At 32.0% G+C, this 19,973-nt stretch overlaps 1 protein-coding gene across 1 annotated transcript in view; it reads left to right on the top strand.

Annotated features, from left to right (window-relative positions):
- The window catches only part of Cpne8 (copine 8), a 195,612-nt gene that overhangs the window by 119,781 nt on the left and 55,858 nt on the right, over nt 1-19,973 (top strand). Inside the window, exons 11-13 of the mRNA XM_046436155.2 lie at nt 13,183-13,258; nt 18,564-18,617; nt 19,632-19,693. Coding sequence (XP_046292111.1) covers nt 13,183-13,258; nt 18,564-18,617; nt 19,632-19,693 — 192 coding nt within the window. The remainder of the gene's footprint in view (nt 1-13,182; nt 13,259-18,563; nt 18,618-19,631; nt 19,694-19,973) is intronic.

Below are 19,973 nucleotides of genomic sequence, written 5' to 3'. Positions count from 1 at the left end.
TGATTCAATTACAATTCACTGCAGCAAAGTGTGCAAGTCCTAAATCACAGTGTAATGAAGTTGCACAGATTGATCACACCCTGTGAGGAGCACTCGCATTGACACACAGAGGTTCAGCAGCAGTTTAAAGCATTCTCCTGCCCTTCTAAGTCACTATTTACCTTCTTCAAAGCAGCCACTTTCCTGCCTTCTATTACCATGGCTTAGTGCTTTATATTTTTGAATTTAATATAATGTATTCTCAGAGTAACTCCTCTTTTATGTTTGGTTTTTGCTTGATATTGAGAAAAGTTTATGAGATTCATATTGTTTTTGTTCATTGCAGTGTCTTTAGTGTATTTTGCTGGTCAGTAAGCTACAATAAATCTAATTAGTCCATGCTTGGTGGACCTTCTTTTTAAGGGTTTTGGTTGTTATGATCAGTGCCGCATGAACATATTTGTGTATGTCTCTTAGTAGTACGTGGTGAAATTTGATACAATGGGTATATACCTGGGTCTGGGTCCTGTATTTAACTTTAGTAGGTTCTCACCAACACTTTTCTAAAGTGGTTTGCCAACTTACTTAACAAGGAACATTGTGTGAGAGTTTTAGTTGCTCTGTATCCATGTCAATATTTGGATCCAGTTTTAAATTTTAGCCATTTTTGAAGGCGTCTCATTGTGCATATTTCATTTTGTTTGTCCCTGGGGACCAGTCACCAGTCAGGTTGACTGCTTTTGACAGTTACTGGCCATTTGAAGAAATCCATAAATTTAAATATATAAAGCTTTATAGATAAAAATATCATTTCTTTAATACACAAATAGTCCTAGTATAATAAGAAAATGCCCACACTCAATTACAAAGACACAAAGACTTTATCATTGATCAGAAAAACACAAATAGTAAATTCATAAGAAAATAATCAAGTCACTAGTAATCAACAACAAAAACAAAATTTCAAACATATATGTATAATAAATTACATTTAAACCAAATAACTTTTTAAGCCAAACTAGAAAATATTTTAAAATACGTTATTTGATATTGATCATGGGATTGAGGTAGGAGTTTTATACTTTAATAGGGTTATAAATGGTAACAAAATATTGGGAACTGATTTGTTTACATCTATTAATATCCTTAAAAATACCTCTTTAACTTTTCTCTACTTCTTTCATTTCTAAGACTCTATGATAATTATCAGAAAACAGAAAAGAAGGCTTATGCTAAAAATGTTCAACTCATATATAACAATTTAAGTGTTCAAGTTAAATTCTGAGACATCCATCAAAAGGAATATTATATATTTATTAATAATATTGCTTTCTAGGGAGGTTTAATGATTTTTGGATATGCTTTTAATAATTTTAAAACTGAAATTTTAGAGTACTATTCAGTAGAAGTAGCATATGGTCACATTTTTCTGGTAGCCACAATAAAAAAGAATTATAATCTGGTGAAATTATTTTAATAATATGTTGTACTTAAATGGATGTAAATGAAGTATTATTTTTCAGCATGATTAACATCAAGATTGTTAATGAGATACCACTTCTTTCCTGTATTGTCTTTGAAATACAGAATATTTTACGTATTTCATGAAAAGCTCCGTACTGGTCATATTTTAGGTATTCAGTGATTCCGCCTGGCTAATATCTAGTAAATTGAACAGTGTAGCTTTAAGCGCTGTATCTGCAATATTTAGAATATGTAAATAGAAAAGATACATCAACCATCAGAAAGGTTCTCTCTTTTTACTACTTTTTTTTTTAATCTACCTTTCCCTATTCTCAAAAAATTTCTCCATGGTTTCTTAAAATATATTAAGAAAAGAAGGTGTCGATGAAATGTCTAGAAATATCAATATTATAAATAAATCAGCTTGACATATCAACTCTCTAGTTCCATTATGTGGCTCAGAGAGCTGAGTTCCTAATGCATTTCATACCTCTTTACCTGTGGGATTAAGAGATGGTTAAGTAAGCAAGAAGAGACTACCTCTGGGGAGAGAGAATAATGAATGATAACTAACAAATGTCAGAAGATATCTATCTAGAAACACTGGCCATAGCTCCAAATATTGGTAATAGTATTTTAATTGTGAGTAAAGCATATAGTGTCTTCATAAGAAATCACAGCTTGCTACTTTCTTAAAAATAATAATAGCACAATGGGATGATAACAATTCACACAAGTATATTTTATAAGAACTAGAAGAATAGAGTCTGAAGCTTCCCAACACAAAGAAATAATAGTTGTTTGAGAGGGAAATGCTAATTATTCTGTTTTAATTATTATACATTGCCTACATACATTGACTAAATTATCTCACTGTACACCATAAATATGTACAATCATTGCATTTCATTTTGAAAAAAAATTAATTCAGAAAATTTGGTTGCTTCTAAAAAGCCTGAGACGATCAGATGAGTAGAATCCTATACTTCAAGGATTGAGGCTAGGAGTTAAGGGTGAAGGATGTCTCATGTTAAACTGGCAAGCAGAGCACCAATTTCTCTAATTTCCAGTTTCTCTTTACAGAAACTACATCTTAAGTTTATTTTTTCTCATTTATTTAATTAATATGTTTTGCACTCCCATCTTTTTCATTCAGGAGACAAAAACATCTAAATCATATGCAAATTCATTCTGTATTTTCAATATGTAAGATTCCAGGTTCTGCTTTAAGGTTGAGTGGTAACATTCGAAAGGAAGCTTTTAATTGCACTTTGTTCTTCATAAAAATTAATAAAATGACTGAAATTTACTGCTGATGATTTTGATTCAAGTTCCTGCTTGTGTCTCCAGGGGTTCATAGTTATTGCCCTTAAAATGAAAATCTCTCTGTTATATTCAAAACATTGGAGAATGATTTCTTGTAATGATGCTTTCTCCAAAGAACAATCTCCTGATGAAGGACAGCAGTGTTCTCAATACCATACTGAGAGACTGACACTTTGTCAACAAGATATTCAGTAGCTCAAGTCTGAAGTACCTCCGCGTTGTTCATTTTCATCATTTTTGTTATCTTCTAGCATCCATAGGACTGTCTTAAGGTTTATAAGAAATTCATCTGAAAAAAGAGTTTAATTATAACACACATGAGAAATATACTGAAGTTTCTAAAGAAAAAGCACAAAACCTTACCTGTTTTGTTGTTGTTTAATGGCAATCTTTTTGACAACCAGGTTACTGGATGAAATATTTCATTAATTAACATATTTCTGACTTCAGTTCATCTTACCAGCTGCTTCCCAAAAGATTTTTAATCATATTCAAAGGTTTTCCCCTGGGCTCACATTGAACAGTATTTTGCATATCTCTAAAATGACCTTAAATGACATCTCCACCCTATGAAATATAACACATTGACCTTTTAATGTAATCAAGAGCAAATTATTGAAATCGTCTCACTACTTGCCAGAGATATATATTGCAGACTGTTGGCAGTGGTGGTGGTTTCAGCTGGAGGTACATATGAGGAGCTTGCTTGAAACTGTTGCCCATCCAGATGCTGCTTCAGTAGACTCAGGATAGGATACAGTCTAAGTGTGAGGGATTTTTTTTTTTTTTTTAGAAAAACTCTGATTCATTCTGATTCATATTTGGACTGAAAGCTATTTTAGAAACTTACTCTGGAATTGAATAATAAAAAGATTGCAGTCGATGAGACCAACTTTTTTTTTTCTGAGATTAGGAACAGAAGGTCAATGTGTTAAAATGAAGAAATGTTTTTTGAGCATCTATTCAAAGCAGATTGCTGTATTAGTTACTGCATGGGAATTAAAAATGATTAACATACATACAGCCCATATATTGAGAAAGATTGTGGTCCTATAGAAGATACAGTACAACCTCTGCAGCAAAACACTAGACAAAGCATGAACATTTCCTGATAGGACTATATCATAAAATGGATGCTGAATTTCAGAAAAAATAAAAATTTACATCTGGGTGGGAATGTTCCAGATAAATTTGTGGTAAGTTGATATGTGATTTATCTGAAAGGAGAGCAGGAAATACAAAAAGAAGGGATGTTGTGAAACCAAGGATTAGAGGATTTTGTTTTGGCTATGGTTCTGTGTAAGTAGGTTATCATATATTTAAAAAAAAAAACAACTAATGACAAATACAGATATAAAAAGTAAGGTAAAAGTATGTAATGAAAGAACTCTAGTGACAGATGAGGTTATATAATGAATTCCATTGGAATTTTGGAGCTGTTGAGATTTTGATTCTCAGCCAGGGACATTTTAACATGATCAAACTATAGAAAAATATCTGTGCAATCAGGGAGAGACAGAAGTACAAAAGCTACTTGGGAGGTTTATGGAGATTATTGGGATAGTGATAAAAACCTCTTAGGTTGGTAGCAAAGACAATGGAAATAGTATTGAATTTCACTGTCAGGTACAGCGCCTATACACTTCGAATATGCTTAGAGTTTGCACTTTCCAACGTACTTTTACACACACTTTCTCATTTAACAAAGGTGAGAATGGATACTTGGGCTAGTGTTAATGGGTTGGATTCTGTGAGTTTATAATGGCTGAATGGTTTCAGTTGGAGACTGAAATAAAACAAAATTTTTGGATTCCTAATATAGATTGTAAAAGAAAACATGCTTTATTGATAGAAACAGCGGAATAACGAGTTGCTAACTTGTCAGTTTTAGAAGTGGATATGATGAACTTGGCCTTCAATTTGATGGATTTAAAATTCTAGTTTAGCCTTTGCTTAGTCTTGATAAAGAGACTAATAAATATATAAATCTGGTGCATGTTTGCAACAAAGATGATACTAGAACTCATGCTCACCTCCTGCTGGAAAAAGAGAAACATGTCAGACCTCAGCAACTGGATCCTACTCTGCTTTTAAACATAAGACTATTCCTAAAAGATCTAGATATTTGTGAGTACTAGCTGTGTTTCATCTTGTTTCTCATTATAAGATATCACTGTATCTCCACTCTTTCCCATACCTAGCTCCTCTTTTTAAAATTTTATAGCATGTGGAGTTGTGATTCAGACTGTTAGAGATTTGGGAACTAGGGGAGAAACTGCAATATAAATTGAAGATATAAATTGAGGAATGTTCTACTTAAATGATCTGTTTGAAACAACAGACATATGTGATTGCTCAATGAGAGTTTTAGGAGAAAAATCAATGGAACAGGTCAAAGAGATCTTACAAGTTAAATTTCTGGATATTGTGAAGACTTTTGTATAGTAATGATGCTTGTTCTTTATACAGTAGAGTGATTATTTTCTATTACTATTTTCTCTGTAATTTTAAAACATCAAGGCAATTTGAAAATTTAGCTTTTGTAAATATTGATGTACATTTGAGTGCTGGTTTTATGTATTTTAAAGAACATTTTGTCTGAATGACTGGCATGTGCCTTCCTGGTGTGGGTAAAGGCCAAACATCTGAAATTCCATTTTATATCTTAAGGTCTGTTGTGCTGTATTACTTCACCAAACACTTTTGCTCAATGTTTGAATTTTAAATTCTGGAGTTCTACTACAATAATCTTAGTTCCAGCCTGCTTGTGAGCATTATTTTGGATATTCATAATTTTAAATGGTATCTACACAAGTAATTTTAAGGAAGACAACAAAGCCCTCTAGACTATTTTATTTGAAACATATAAGTAATAATATATTTGAATTATCTAAGTAACTGCCTCAGTTATCCACATTCTTATAAATGGAAGAAAGTTTTTTGTGTATAAGATACTTCAAAATATTTGGGGTCATTTCTGTATTTTATTTGAAACCAGGTAATATAGTCCACATAAAGATAGATGTTACTAAAAATCTGGAAATTTTAATATTTTGCTAATAAAATGTAAAATGAATATTTTTTGTGTTTTGCTGAATTTGATATCTCAGGGAACAACTGAGAGAAGAAGCCATGCTCTTGCATTTTTCTTATCCATCCTGTATGTATATTTAAACTTTTTTAATATAATTATTTGGCATTAATGTTCAGTTTGAAGAAGTATTATGTAATTGCTTTTTGACTAATAAATAATACCTTAAAAGAACTTGAGGTTTTATTCATATTTTTTCTATGACTTATATTTATGATATAATGTTCTTTAAAGATATCAAGATTATCTCAGGTTTTCTGGTAAATTATATATTTAGTTAAATAAACATAGAATCATTATCATTGTATATACAATGCTAAGAGTATTGAAGAATTATCCAGACCTTTTCTTCTTCAAAAGCCAAATATTCTAAATTTCTATCATGACTCACACTTGAAATAAAACATAAACATGAAGGCATGAGTTTTTATAAATTGTACGACTTGTGTTGTTGATCTTCCTAATATTAATGTCTAACTGTAATATAGAGATATAAACTTGTTAACTTATAGTGTTTGAACTCGTATTTGTGTTGTTGTATATGGACTAAAATTAACATACAAAACAAGAGTAAAAAATTTCTGATGTGCTCTTTTTCTATGGCTATGTCTTTAAAGTGAATTCAAAACTGAAATTTTATTCAGCCACAGAAAAATCTATTTATATTGGAGTCTTCACATTCATGATATCTCCTGAAAACATGACTATCTTAATAGTTCCATAATGCTTTATTTCCTAAAGATATTAGAATAAAATATTTAATATGTAGGAAGAATCTACCATATCTACTATATAAAGTTTAGGTGATATTTTAATTCAGAATATATTAGAATATAGTTCTAATAAATCAATCCATTAGAACACATATATTATAAATTTATAATTTAATCTTTAAAATAAATTTCAACATTGTTTTAGGCAGCTTTTTCTCTGCTGTGACTTCTAACGGACTAAATTGTGTTTTTGAAGTTACAGCTAGGTGTAAAAATATTTTATTCCAGGAAGTTTTGGTCCTAAATATAATATGCTTTTTATTTGGCCAGGCAAATTTTAATTTGAGTAGGAAGCAGTGTTTTCGTGTACTAAAACTAAACAGTGGTTTAGTGTAATAAGCTTATTAGAACTTAATATAATAGAAAAAGAACTTAATATAATTGTATATATTGTTCTATTTTATGTGCAAAAGTTTGTTATGTCTAATAGATTTGCGTACAATTTCAATAGTCTAACATTATAAGCAGACTTTAATTATTTCTATATGCTACTGTTTTTAGAAAATAGGAAGAACTATCCAGACATATAATAATGACTCAAATGTTATAACTCATCACATAGAACATTTCTTTAATTATGGAATGTATTATTTGCTATATCAGTGGGAACCATGTCAAAAATATTCATCTTAGAAAACGTGCTCTGTCCAAGTGTTTGTGTGGACACAATAAATAAATGAAAATCAAATTTATAAATAAAATATGCAATAATCATAATAGATAAAATATAAACATTAAAACTTACGATTGTGTAGGTATTATATATAATTGTACATATGAACCCCAAAGGACAAATATATATTACATATATTTTATACATATTATTTTATATATATTATATATGTAATAAATAGCTTTAAAAACATTCCATCTATTAGAATTGGATTAAAAAAGCAGGTGTGGATAAGACTGATAAAATTAGTCTAGTTCTCCTGCTGAACTCCTAACATAAAGGAGTGATTATCCATTTCCCTCTACAGTCCCTGACGTACTCTTGTAATCTACAGGAAGCTCAGAGAAGATGCATGCCTCCTGAAATCACTTAAATTTTCCATAAATCTGAAGTTAAACAATGACTTCTACATTCAATGTGTTCATCTGTATTTTATACAAAGTAATTCCTACTAATAAGAACACAAGTTATGAAGAGAAATTTACTTTTGTCAGGGTATGTTTATAATCTGTGTTTTTTTGGGGCAGTTAATTAGGAATCATGCTAATTCTACAAATTTAGACACAGACCAGCTCATAATCTAGGAATACTTAAAGGTCAAATCTCTAGACTTTTTTAGGAAACTAAATTCTCCATCAGAATTTCAGGTAGTTATCTCTCTCACACACACACACAAAAGAACTTGCTTTTGTTGAAATGTTTAAATAAAACTGTTTTTTAAAAGAAATCAGAGGGGCTGGGGTTGTGGCTCAGTAGTAGAGTGCTCACCTAGCACATGCAAGGCACTGAGTTCAATACTCAGAACCACATAAAAATAAATAAATGAAATAAAGGTATTGTGACCAACTACAATTAAAAAAGTATTTAAAAAAAAAGGAATCAGAGAAGGCTAATGTTATAAAACATTCTTAAATACCGATGAGTGTGTAAAAGAGTTATAACTAGAAGAAAAGCAGAAAAATTTTACATTCAGGGGAAACAGATAAATTTGTATTATCTAAACTTATTAACAACTTTTTTCTGGTGATCATGGGCAACCTCCTGTCACATGATGACTTGTAATCATGGAACTGGTGCTTCCTTTCCTATAGAAGATGACTGGCGCCTCTCCTATAAAGACAGGTTTAACCAGTGAGAATATCTGCAGCCTGTGCATTGAACTAACTATCCTTCATTTTAAAGGAGTTGCCATTTCCATAACTGCTCAGCTTTCAAACTCCTGCTGTTTTCAAATACCTCCCTGTCTTGATGGGAACAGGATCCGCAAGACAGGGAAACATGGGCAATCACTGCACTGAAGTACAAATGGAGGAGACAAAATCTAAGGCTGTTTTTCCCATAAGGAAGATCAGGCATGCCAATCTTTTTGCCCAGATGTTTTCAGTATCCAAATTAGATAAACTGTCTTTCATTTAAAATTTGCTTAAAGATCTTTTCTTGAGATATCCTTCAATATATACCGGAAACGTATCACACTGTGATATATTCCAAAGGAGAATGCCTCATGAATTAAGGACTCTTGCATCAGAACAGTACAAGCCACATGAGTATGAAAGTTTACAATATCATGATGTTCAATATCAATTCATAAGCCTAATCCACCTTCATAAATGACTTCCATTAAACTTCTTTATTGACTACAAGTATATGTGTCTTGAACTATATTTTTAATAGTTAAGATGTATTCTAGTGTGCCACTTAAAAATTGAACATTGCCAAACGAATCAAATGAATTCTCTGGGTTTAGTTTTGAAATAGCAAATAGGCATTACCTCCAATTTTTAGGTGAAGATACAAGGTAGATCCCTGAAGTTGACAAACTCAAAACTTCATGATGGTAGAGAAAAGGATGAGATGGATTTAGTACATAGTTGCAATGTGTCCATTCTGTGCAAAACTATTAAATGTCAACAGGAAAATAAACATGCAGTTCATCAGAAGTGACAATAAAAGGCAATATTCTCCAGTTATGCTTTTCCTTTAACATGATTATACAGGTGTATTTCTGTGGGGAAACAGTAGTCATCTGCATTACTCTCCGAGTTGTTTTTAGGAGGTAAGATTATAATGATTAATGTGATTGGCACTTGTGCCATTCTTTTGGACTGCATTTGAATGCTGTAAAGTAAAATGGGTAATATTCCTGGCAAGGTCAGATCGCAGCATGGTTGAAATTTTCCTGAGTGCTGCAACGTTTGGCAGTGCCCATTGTTTGCCAGGCACTGAAATAGATGCTGGGAAACTGAGCTGGATTTCTCACCTTTCTCACCTTCAAGTGTGTTATAGGAAGAGAGGGGAAATATATAAACAGTCGTGTAATACAATATAGTACATGTGATGTTGGAGAGATGCTGGGTGTTTTGTTTTTGTTTCTTGCTTTTTGTTATTGATTTTGAAGAATAGAAAACACTGAGATGAAGCAGGAAAGGCTTCTCAGAGGAGATAACTAAACTGTAGAGTAAAAGATAAAGGATGCAAAGGAAGAACGTGCTAACTGTCAGAGAGAATGAAAGAGCTGTGTGCAGCGACTGTCCTACAGGGTTCAGGTATAAATGTGAATGTACGATGTATGATTTTATCCACTATTAATAGAACTAGGTAAGATTGGTAATATACAGATTTTATTCAACACTTTAATCTCTTTACTAGAGGCTTTGTAGAGCCAAATTAGTAGCTATGGTCATAATCACTTTGCTCTAAATATCTCTTTAATGTATTCCCTTAGACCTTACATAGTATTTACACATATAAAAACTATGAAAAAAATAGACATATAAACAGACACAAACCAGGTAAATGGATCTAGACCAAACTTTATTTTGTAAATGCCGTCAGAGAGCTTGGGATTCATAACATAAAATAACTATTTGAGTTACAATTAAATTAACAGGAAATAGCAAAATAGTATTATTGAATCACAAGGAAATTGTTGGTTGTGATTTATTATCAGAGTACTTCTCAAGCTATTTCTTAGTGTAATAAGAAATGTTTCAATATTATATAGTATTGAACATCATGAACAGATAAAAGTGTTCAAGTGAATTCATTTTCTTTCTTTTAATCTTAGTAGAATCTAGGAATCATTGATAAGGATCAAGATAACTATGAGAATAAATCAGTAAAACTACCTTTAATATTCTCTTTAAACTACTTGCCTATGATTTAATATACAATATTTGAAGTAGGACAGGTTAAAAAAGGATGGAAATTATAAAAATATCCATGTATGCAAAGAGGTTTATAACAAAATTAACCAGAGAATCTACCATTTATCTACCCAGATTTTATTCTTCAGATTTATTCATGAGACAAATCCCCTTATTTCTGGGATCGGTTGCTGTATTGCTACCTCCATTTACTGCCTTATTTTTGTGACCTTTTGCAAGTCTTCTCTTTTTATTCATTTCTGTGAATGCAGAATAGATCTAATGCTGTATTTTCTTTGTCTCCTAAAAATGCTGTCTTAGAGGCTGAAATAGGATTTGGAAGTCACTTAACAGACTTTCTCTTCAATAATGCAAGGATAGCATTGTATTTGTATTACATGCAAATTCAGTGTTTTTATTCAAAATAATCATCTTGAACAAGATTCAGAATGGAGGACTAATTTTTTTTAATTTTTTCATTTATTTATGCCCTATTCAATTCTGGTTTTTTTTTTTTTGTGGTTTCAGGCATTTATTTATGTGTTGGAGTGGATCCCCCATGGAGAAGGGGGTAATAACTGTATATAAGCACTTATTTTTCAAGTTAATTTGATAGAGCTTTTTATAAATTTTGGCAACATCATCCAAGAAAGAAAAATATCACATATATATATAACATAACATATAGACATACATAAACATAGAAATAGATCTTTCATCTTTCATTATGTTTTTTTCTATGTAAAAGGATCCATTACCGCTTATAAAAATATATAATAAGATAAAATATGTAAAGATACTGAAGCAAAGAGGTAAAAGGGTAAGAAATCTGAAAAGTCTGCAGAAGATATCATATTATAAAGACATAATGTGTTGGAGATAGACGACAAGTTTGACTCTCAGCTCTCTAGCAAGTAACTCAGAGGAGAAAACTCTCCATTTCATGAACAAGGGTCTTTCAGAACAGAAAACCCACGTCAACAATACGGAAGCACTGTTTTCTATAATTGAGACCCAATAGATTGTACCCTGTTATTCAGAACTCCATGAAGAGTAACCAATTTAATAGGAACAAAACAGAACCAAATGTCGAAGATCTACTTCTTAGAAAGTTCCATGACTTTAACATGGGCATATCAAAGGGCAGTTTGGGCATTCCCACACTTGTAACTGTTAGATTGCCTGTACCCAGGTGGACATATTACATGTCATAGAAATGATAGCATAATTGCATTTATGTGAGACCAGTAAATATGGCTTCTAACAAGTTTAGGATGAGTATCTAGTGGTAGGAATTTAATGTTAACAATTAAGAGCTGAACATTGGAACAGTTAACCAAACACAGAATAGATTAGTACAATCAGAAAACTACCCTCAGGGCTTAAATGATCCAGACATTTTTATGGTTTCTGTATTAGGTTCCCACGACTGCTGTGATGAGTTCTGGTTATATAAGACTTTTTCACACCTATCAACATCAAAGTGTTGTGTTTGAAGTGCATCAATAGAACCTTTATCTCAGTGGTTACTTAAGACATCTGAAACTTGCATAGCAATAGGGAGGATGGGTTCTAAATAGAACCTCCATAACTCAAAGAGTTTTAGGGTTTTAGTGAAAGAAACCGTGAGTGTGAGCTTATGCTTATGAAGGTCAAAAAACAATCATTTCATTTATGCTGGTTAAATCCACATTGTCAGATTCCACAGGAAATTTACTAACACTAACGGACTGTGTATAACACTAAAATACTGTTCTGTAATTATCCCTAACTTGCAAGAGTGAATTCTAGTGGTTTGGGTTTATCACTATAAATATAAATATTTGTCTTCAGACCCCTTTCTTTCTCTCCCTCTCTCTTCCTCTAACATTTTCATGTGTGTAAATCTGCTTCTGAATTTTAAATCCAGAAGAAGTCAAGGTGATGCTAGTTTAAAGAGGAATGCCCCTTGTAAAGTACTTTGATGCATGTCTAAAATCTTTCAGATAATGCAGAACTGGGAGACTAGGTATCAAAATAAGCCATACCTCAATTTCTTATGGCAAAAACTCTGCTAAAATTAATAGCACCTAATTTTTTCCCAAACCTTTAGACATTGTATTTTGGTTACATAAACACAACATGTTAGTTGCTGTTACTGGTCATTGTCAGATCTACTGAAGGTCCTTGGCTTCTAAGTGATCACGGTGAAACATTAACACAGGAGGTTTTGCAGGACAGTCCCTTCACATGTCAATGAACAGCTTGTGTTTGGAAAATGAATGGGCCAAGCTTAAATTCTATGATACAAATAGCTACTGTGACGTCCATCATGTTTATTATACTACTTTAGCTCCAACAATCTCACCTTTTTCCTGTTATGCTTCTCCATTCTACTGAATACCAGCATTTACATTAATTTCTCACTACTATGTTTCAAACAGTAAAATAATTAATTGGATAACATTGATATGGTATGTTTTTGAGATATGAGCTATTGAAACAGAAATACTTATTTTAGATGATTTTGTGTATAAACTAAATATTTGAATATTAATAAAATGTAATTGTTGAATATATAAAATTTTGGAATGCTGGATAATGAAGTTGTCAGTTTCTTAAAATATTTTACATTCATAAAAATAGCAAGCTTTTTTCATATTGATTAAATTATACCTTTCTAAAAGACTTTACAATATAATTGACAAATGTATGAAGTTAATGCTATATATTTTTTCTTCTTAATTTTAGTCATGATTTCATTGGAGAATTTACAACGAGCTATAGGGAACTTTCAAGAGGGCAATCACAATTCAACGTATATGAGGTAAGAGACACTTTGTTTTACTACTGTTTCTTCTACAATAAGTAAATTTGTGCTTTAAAAGCACAAATTTGCGAAGGGTAATTGCAAGAGTTAACTAAGTTTACACACACATACATGTGTGTAAATGTATATATAAGTTTAAAGGTTTATATGTATATATATCTTTATGATATTTGTATATATGTGAATTATTGAGCTGTCTAATTTCTCAGATCAAATGATATTACTTCTCTTCAAGCCATGTGATCTTTTAAGTCTGTTTTGAGAGATTTTTAACTCTTGCTTATAAATCTCTTTCTTACCTAAGAAAAATCAATATGGATATAAGTTCATTTTTTCTTAAGCTTAAGCCTCTGCATTTTGTTTTACTATTGATGTCTTCACTTGTATCCTAATAAAAAAAAATGCATTTTACTAGGGTCAGCATGGTATTATAAGAAAAACTGTGGTCTGAGCACCTTCCCTATTGTTTAGGTGGAGACTGAAAGAATGATAGGGAATATGTAGTCATTCCAAAAATCCAAGTTATTAAAGTAAACACACTATAGTTATTTCTGTTATAAAGTTCCTTGCCAGTTAATCATCAGATTTGTACTGAGCATATGGAATTAAGTTTTAGTACTGTTCATCTTTTAGTTGTGTTATTGTTGTTCAATTTTTAAATTTAGTGTATATGGATAGTTGGGTTTTTTTTTTTAATGTATATGGATAGCAAAAGAAAATATCTCAATATTTAACCAATGACAGTTATCCTCCCTACTACGTTGACACTAAAATTTACCTTTTTTATAGTAGCAGAATATCCTAAAATTAAGATCTTCTTCCTGGGCTAAAACAGTTGTATTTCATTCATACATAATTTATTCATTTGTTTATTTAATTATAAAAGGATGTTTTATTAAGTGGCGTCTATACTCCTTGCTCTGTAAACAAAAATCTCAGTGTGTAATGGGAGAGGCAAACAATTAAAGTATGTTTGGTATAGTTTTATATATGCTCAAAAGAGTAGTATACTTAATGAACTTATATGATTACTACAGAAGGGCCAGATTCAGCTCAGAAAAGCTTTTCAGTAAAAAAAACAAAGATGAAGAAATAAATCAATCTTTTCTACCTGGGTCTTACAAGAAAAGAATATTGACCCTAAACTGGCAATGACAGTGATATGACAGTGTGTGAGTAAGCAAGTGCCTGTTCTCCCTGCCCAGCTTCAGGGCTGAGGAGGTACGTACCCCCATACTAGTTCTTGCTAGTCCCCATGTAGCCCTGAAGAGATCAATACACTTCTCATTTTGGGTTGCAGCTAGACCTCACTTTCTTTCTTTCTTTTTAATATTTATTTATTTTTTTAGTTGTAGTTGGACACAATACCTTTATTTTATTTATTTATATGTGGTGCTTAGGATTGAACTCAGGGCCTCCCATGTGCTAGGCGAGTGCTCTACCACTGAGCCACAACCTCAGCCCCAGGCCCCACTTTCTCTTGTTCAACAGAACTTGCTAAAGGAGAAGACTGGTACCACATCTGAGGAAATGACAAAAATGGCTAATAGTGTTTTTTTTTTTTTTTTAATTAAATACCCTGTAAGAACTTGGGGCCTTCACTTCAAATACAAATGTTGACTTACTTTGTATAACATCAGTATAAGACATCAGTCTGAAACAACTTGAAGTGGGGAGCTAATGTGTATTACAAACAACTAGTTTTAGGATTTCTTTGGACAACCTTGAAACAATATATTAGACACTTCACTTTCCGCACCCCTTTTCTTGGAGGCAACCAAGACAATTTTTAGCCATTATTTCTTCTAGTATTCTTTCTGCCCTTTTCTTTCTCTGCTCTCTTTTTGGTATTTCAGCATATATATGTTGGTTTTCTTGATGGTGTCTCATAGGTCTCTTAGACAGTTTATTTTTTTTCTCCCTGTTTCTCAAATTCAAAAATCTCAATTGACCAACTTTTGAGGTCACTGATTACTTTTTCTTCCATCTCAAATATTCTATTGAACCCCTCTAGTGAATTTGTCATTATAGCTATTTTTTTTAGTTGAGAATTTCTATTTGGTACTGTGTTAAAATCTCAGTTTACCTGTTTTCTTAGGTGAGACATTGTTTCATACTTCAATTCTTCAATTCCTTAGTTCTTCAAATACATGCATATTAGCTGACTTAAAGACTATTTACTAAATGCTTTATTTGAGAGTACCAAGACAATTTATATTGACATAGTTTTTCCTATGTGGTATATAAGTTCATGTTTCTTTGTATGTCTTATTTGTTGTTGAATGCCAGAAATCTTAAATAATACATTGTAGTAACACTACAGGTCAAATCAGGTTCCTGTCTATTTTATGCTACTATAAAAGAACACCTGAAAATTATTTTTTCACATGTTAGCTTCAACAACTGTCTCTGTCCAAAAAGCTTAATTAAATTAAAAAAGAACAGAAATTTGACTTTCACAGTTGGGGAAACAGGTGCCAGCATCTGTTGAGAGCTTTCTCTTGTATCTTCAGCATGGTGGAAAGTAGAAAGAAAACAAACAGCTCTCTCTGTCATATCCTTGTATAAGGGCATCTAATTCCATTCACAAAGGACTAGCTCTTATGGCCTGATCATCTCTTAAAGACCTCACTGATTAATACTAACACTTTGGCAAAACCTGAATTTTAGAAGGAATATATTCAAATCATAGCACCCACATTTCCCAGACTAGAATTTGTGTGCATTGGCTGCTCCTTATGTGCTCCAGTGGTGTATAACACTGCCTTAGCTTTCATATGCTCTTTGGGTAAGGACTTGAAAGGTCAGCCAGAGCTTAGGGACTGGGGCTTCCTGAGTTCCTTCCTAGGCATATGCGTACCCCTTCATAAGCACATGGTCTTATCGATCCCCAGCAGTACACTAGAGCTTTTAAAACCCTCTATAAACATCTCATTCATTTCCCAGATCTTCTTTTTGATTTTTGCATCAGGCTTTTATTTGCCCAAACTTGTTGCATCCCCTCTGGCGGACCTGCTGTTACACAGTTGCCTCTGACTATTTCCAGTAAGTGCTCAGAAGACAGGGCTTTTCCCATTGGTCAAACTTCAAGTGGGGGTCAAGACTAGTCCAACCTCCATTAATTGGGTCTTTTCCAGGAGCTTTTGACTAAGTCAGTTAATGACAGTTCTCTGAAAATGATACTTTTTAGTGAACTCCATACCCATTCTTTCCCCTTCAGTGGCTTTTAGACTTGTATTTACACAGCTACTATGGTTGCAAGGTTGGCTTATTTTCAGCACCATGGAGTTAAGGCAAATGCGATTGGAATAGGAAAAGTTAAAATGCCACAAAGTGAGACTCAGCCTTTTTTTCCTTAAATGATTGACCCCCAAGATTGGTGCATGTTTTGAGTTTTTTCAGATTCTTGAGGAGGGCGGAAATGATTTTGACATTTTTTTCCTAGTGTTCGCATTTGCCTTTATGGAGGAGGATATTTTCTGAGATTCTTATTTCACCATTCTAAAAGTGTTTCCCTAGTCCATTTTTTTATGTTAAAAATAATAATGCTATTATATTTACATTTTATATAACTAACATTGTTATTGCTATTACAGAAGGTACTTTATTTTTGGTAGTTGAAATTCTCCTATGGGACTAAATGACAAATTCTTATGTAAATTGATCACAAAATTGAATAATCTAAGATAATTCCTCTGGACTCTAGTTAATGATATCTTGGAAGCCAAAGAGATTAGTATGATTTTTTTTGAAAAAATGCTTTTGAAATTTTACTGAAAATTCAGTCCAAAGATGCAGGAAAAATCCTAATGCTAGATGGTTGATTTTAGATCACAAAATACCAACACACAAATTTTCAAAAAATTAAATCATCAAATTTATTTCTTATCTTTTGATTGATCTCATGTTATTCCATGGTTTCTCCCGTATTTTTTAGTACTATTCTCCTCAAACAATTTTGAGAAATTCCTCAAACTTCAAGGTCAAACCTGACCCTTCTACCACTGAAACAACCTTCTACATAGTTAATGCTGTTACTCTCAAGACATTTACTTAATCTGAAAAATGTGTCATTTTGCTGATGGTGTCCTATATCTTAATCATTGTATGTTTTTTTTTTTTGCATGTAAAATATGCTTGGTGAGGGTTCTGCAAATATTGAAAATAACACATTGAATGAATGGATGAGTCAATTTGTATTTTGTGATTTCAACCTATACCTACTAAATCCAGCTTATTCTATGTCCCAGATTTTTCCTGTGAACTATTCTCAATGGTACTAACTTATTTAATGCAACATTACTTCTTGGGTAGATGATTTATAGGGCCCTAACTGTTGCCTCCACTTTCTGTTCTTAGAACTCTATACTGAGGATCAGTTATATCATTCTCCCATTTAAATATTAATTGAGTAATACTCAAACTCTCTAGTTATGTACTGAGGATTTTAATGTGGCTTCTGCTCACCTTTTAGTCTATTTGTATATACCCTCTTTTTCCTCTTTTTAACATTGTATTTGTCAATTTGTTTTCTATTAAAGCCCTATTTAAATATATACTAGTTCAAATAATATTTATTCATAAAATCTTTCACCTTTCTTTCCCCATCAAAGGCTTTCTCCATATTTTGGACTGAGAAAAACTGGAGGATCCTCTTTTAGGGCATTTATGTATTTAATTTCCCCTATTTTATTGACAGGTCCTCCTCATTTTTATATTCCCTAGTGTCTTGTGGGTACAGGAATGCAATATTTTCCTCATTGAACTATTAATAAAAAAATTCAACCTTATGTTCTTAAACCAGACCCTTACCAATTATTATGTTCCAATCTTGGTATCTGGTAGAAATTTCTAGTGCTATAAAACAATAGTTAGGTCGATAGATTCCTTAAATATTCATGCTTTGCCTGATTTCTATGTTAGTGTATTTAATCTGGGATGTAAAAGTTATGCCTCTCCAATATACTTTTCTTTTAGCAATCTATGATTTTTCTACAAAGCAATCAACATTTTTAGGACCTTAAATATTAAAAGTCTCTCTCAAATGTGGAAGATTCAGATAGTTATAGGTAATCGATACATAAAATGATTGAGAAGAATAGTACCAACAAAGATTGTGTTTTAAAAGATGATCCTAGTAACTTTTGCCAAGACGTTTTCACCAAATAACTGTCTAGGAATCCTCCTGAAGGTACTTACAAATGAAAACCTGGACAGGAAGTGAAGCAACATGATCAACTCCATCTTTTTAAAAAATTTCAGTATAAAATCTAACATTTTAATTGTTTAATTGCTTTTTAAGGTGGTGAATCCCAAAAAGAAAGGAAAAAAGAAAAAATACATTAATTCTGGAACTGTAAGTCAAATTTTATGTTATTCATTAAGGATTCAAATTAATGAATTATATATGATGTTTTTAATCAGAATAAAAGCAACTAAAGCACTAATCTTGTTTTACCTCTGATTTTAATATGAAGGACTATAGCAAAAAATTTACTTTCTTGTTGGAGTGACTATATGGATAATTCATCATGAAAGTTAATGGCTTGGTTTCCTGCCCCCTTTCTTGGAGTTAGTAAGGTCCCAGAGGGAAGCTGAAGTTTCTTCTGAACTCTTTGACCAGTGGAATCAGACTGGAGAATCAGGCAGACTTGAAAAAATCTTAATTGGTTGTAAGAAATAGTCTTTTTTATAGGCTACACTTAACTATTAGGATTCATTTTACGGGTTATGAAGGTGTCCATTTATATAGTACATTCTCTTTGGAATGCCCTTCTAACTCAGCCTAGGAGGGGGCAAAGATGAATGTATCTGAAAATTGTGAAAATCCAATGTCCTCCTATTTTGAGAAAAAAAATGTCCTGAAGATTCTTTTCGAAGATTGATTGTCTCTCAAAGAAGCAAAATCTGTTTTCTTCAAGTTTCCTTTCAAATATTTTTATAAACCAAGACACTTAAAATATTAGGTGGACTTATTATAAAACTATGACAAAAACACACATCTCTTCTGGTGTAGCATAGCTCACTGATTCCAGTTTTTTGGTTTTAACCATTTTCCAACACCCTTTCATCTTTCCTTTTATCTAAAATGGAAATAACAAAGTGTCCTTGTGGATAAGTTTCATGCTGTTCTTCAAAGAAAGTAAACTGATCATAGAAAGAAGTTCATTTAATATTTTTATCCCTTTCCTTCTGATAATTTAAAATGTATGAACAGTCAGTCCTAGCAGATTTTAATAAAGAATAATGTCTCTAGTGATTTTTGAAATGCTAGGAAATATTATTTTCTCTTTAACAGTTAGAAAAAAAGTCCATTTGGGGTTATAATTAGTACTAACAGGTAATTCTGTCTCTCACTCTCTTTTTTAAGGTAACTTTACTTTCTTTCTTGGTAGAAACCGAAGTTTCATTCCTTGACTATATTAAGGGAGGGTAAGTCATTCTTTCAAATTATTTCATTGTTTTAGCAGTGTGTAGCAAGTGCTACCACCAGGTATGGGGGCAAGTTTGTACATTTTGATGGAGACCTACTATATTTTTGTTTCAAACCTACACAGAAAAATGTACATACCAAGCACTATTACTTCTGGTACAAAATGTAACTTTTCTCTAATCAAGAAAAATAGTTTGTTATGCCATTAATAGTTGTAGATAAAACTATTATGTACACTAACATAGAATATTTTTACTTGCCTAACACAGGACGTTTTAG

The sequence above is a fragment of the Marmota monax genome, unplaced genomic scaffold (assembly GCF_021218885.2).
Source record: "Marmota monax isolate L192 unplaced genomic scaffold, Marmota_monax_Labrador192_F-V1.1 WCK01_AAM20220418_F8-fsc00012, whole genome shotgun sequence".
Lineage (NCBI taxonomy): Eukaryota > Metazoa > Chordata > Mammalia > Rodentia > Sciuridae > Marmota > Marmota monax.
The sequence above is the reverse complement of the archived record's forward strand: the minus strand, read 5'-3'. Positions and strand labels throughout refer to the sequence as shown.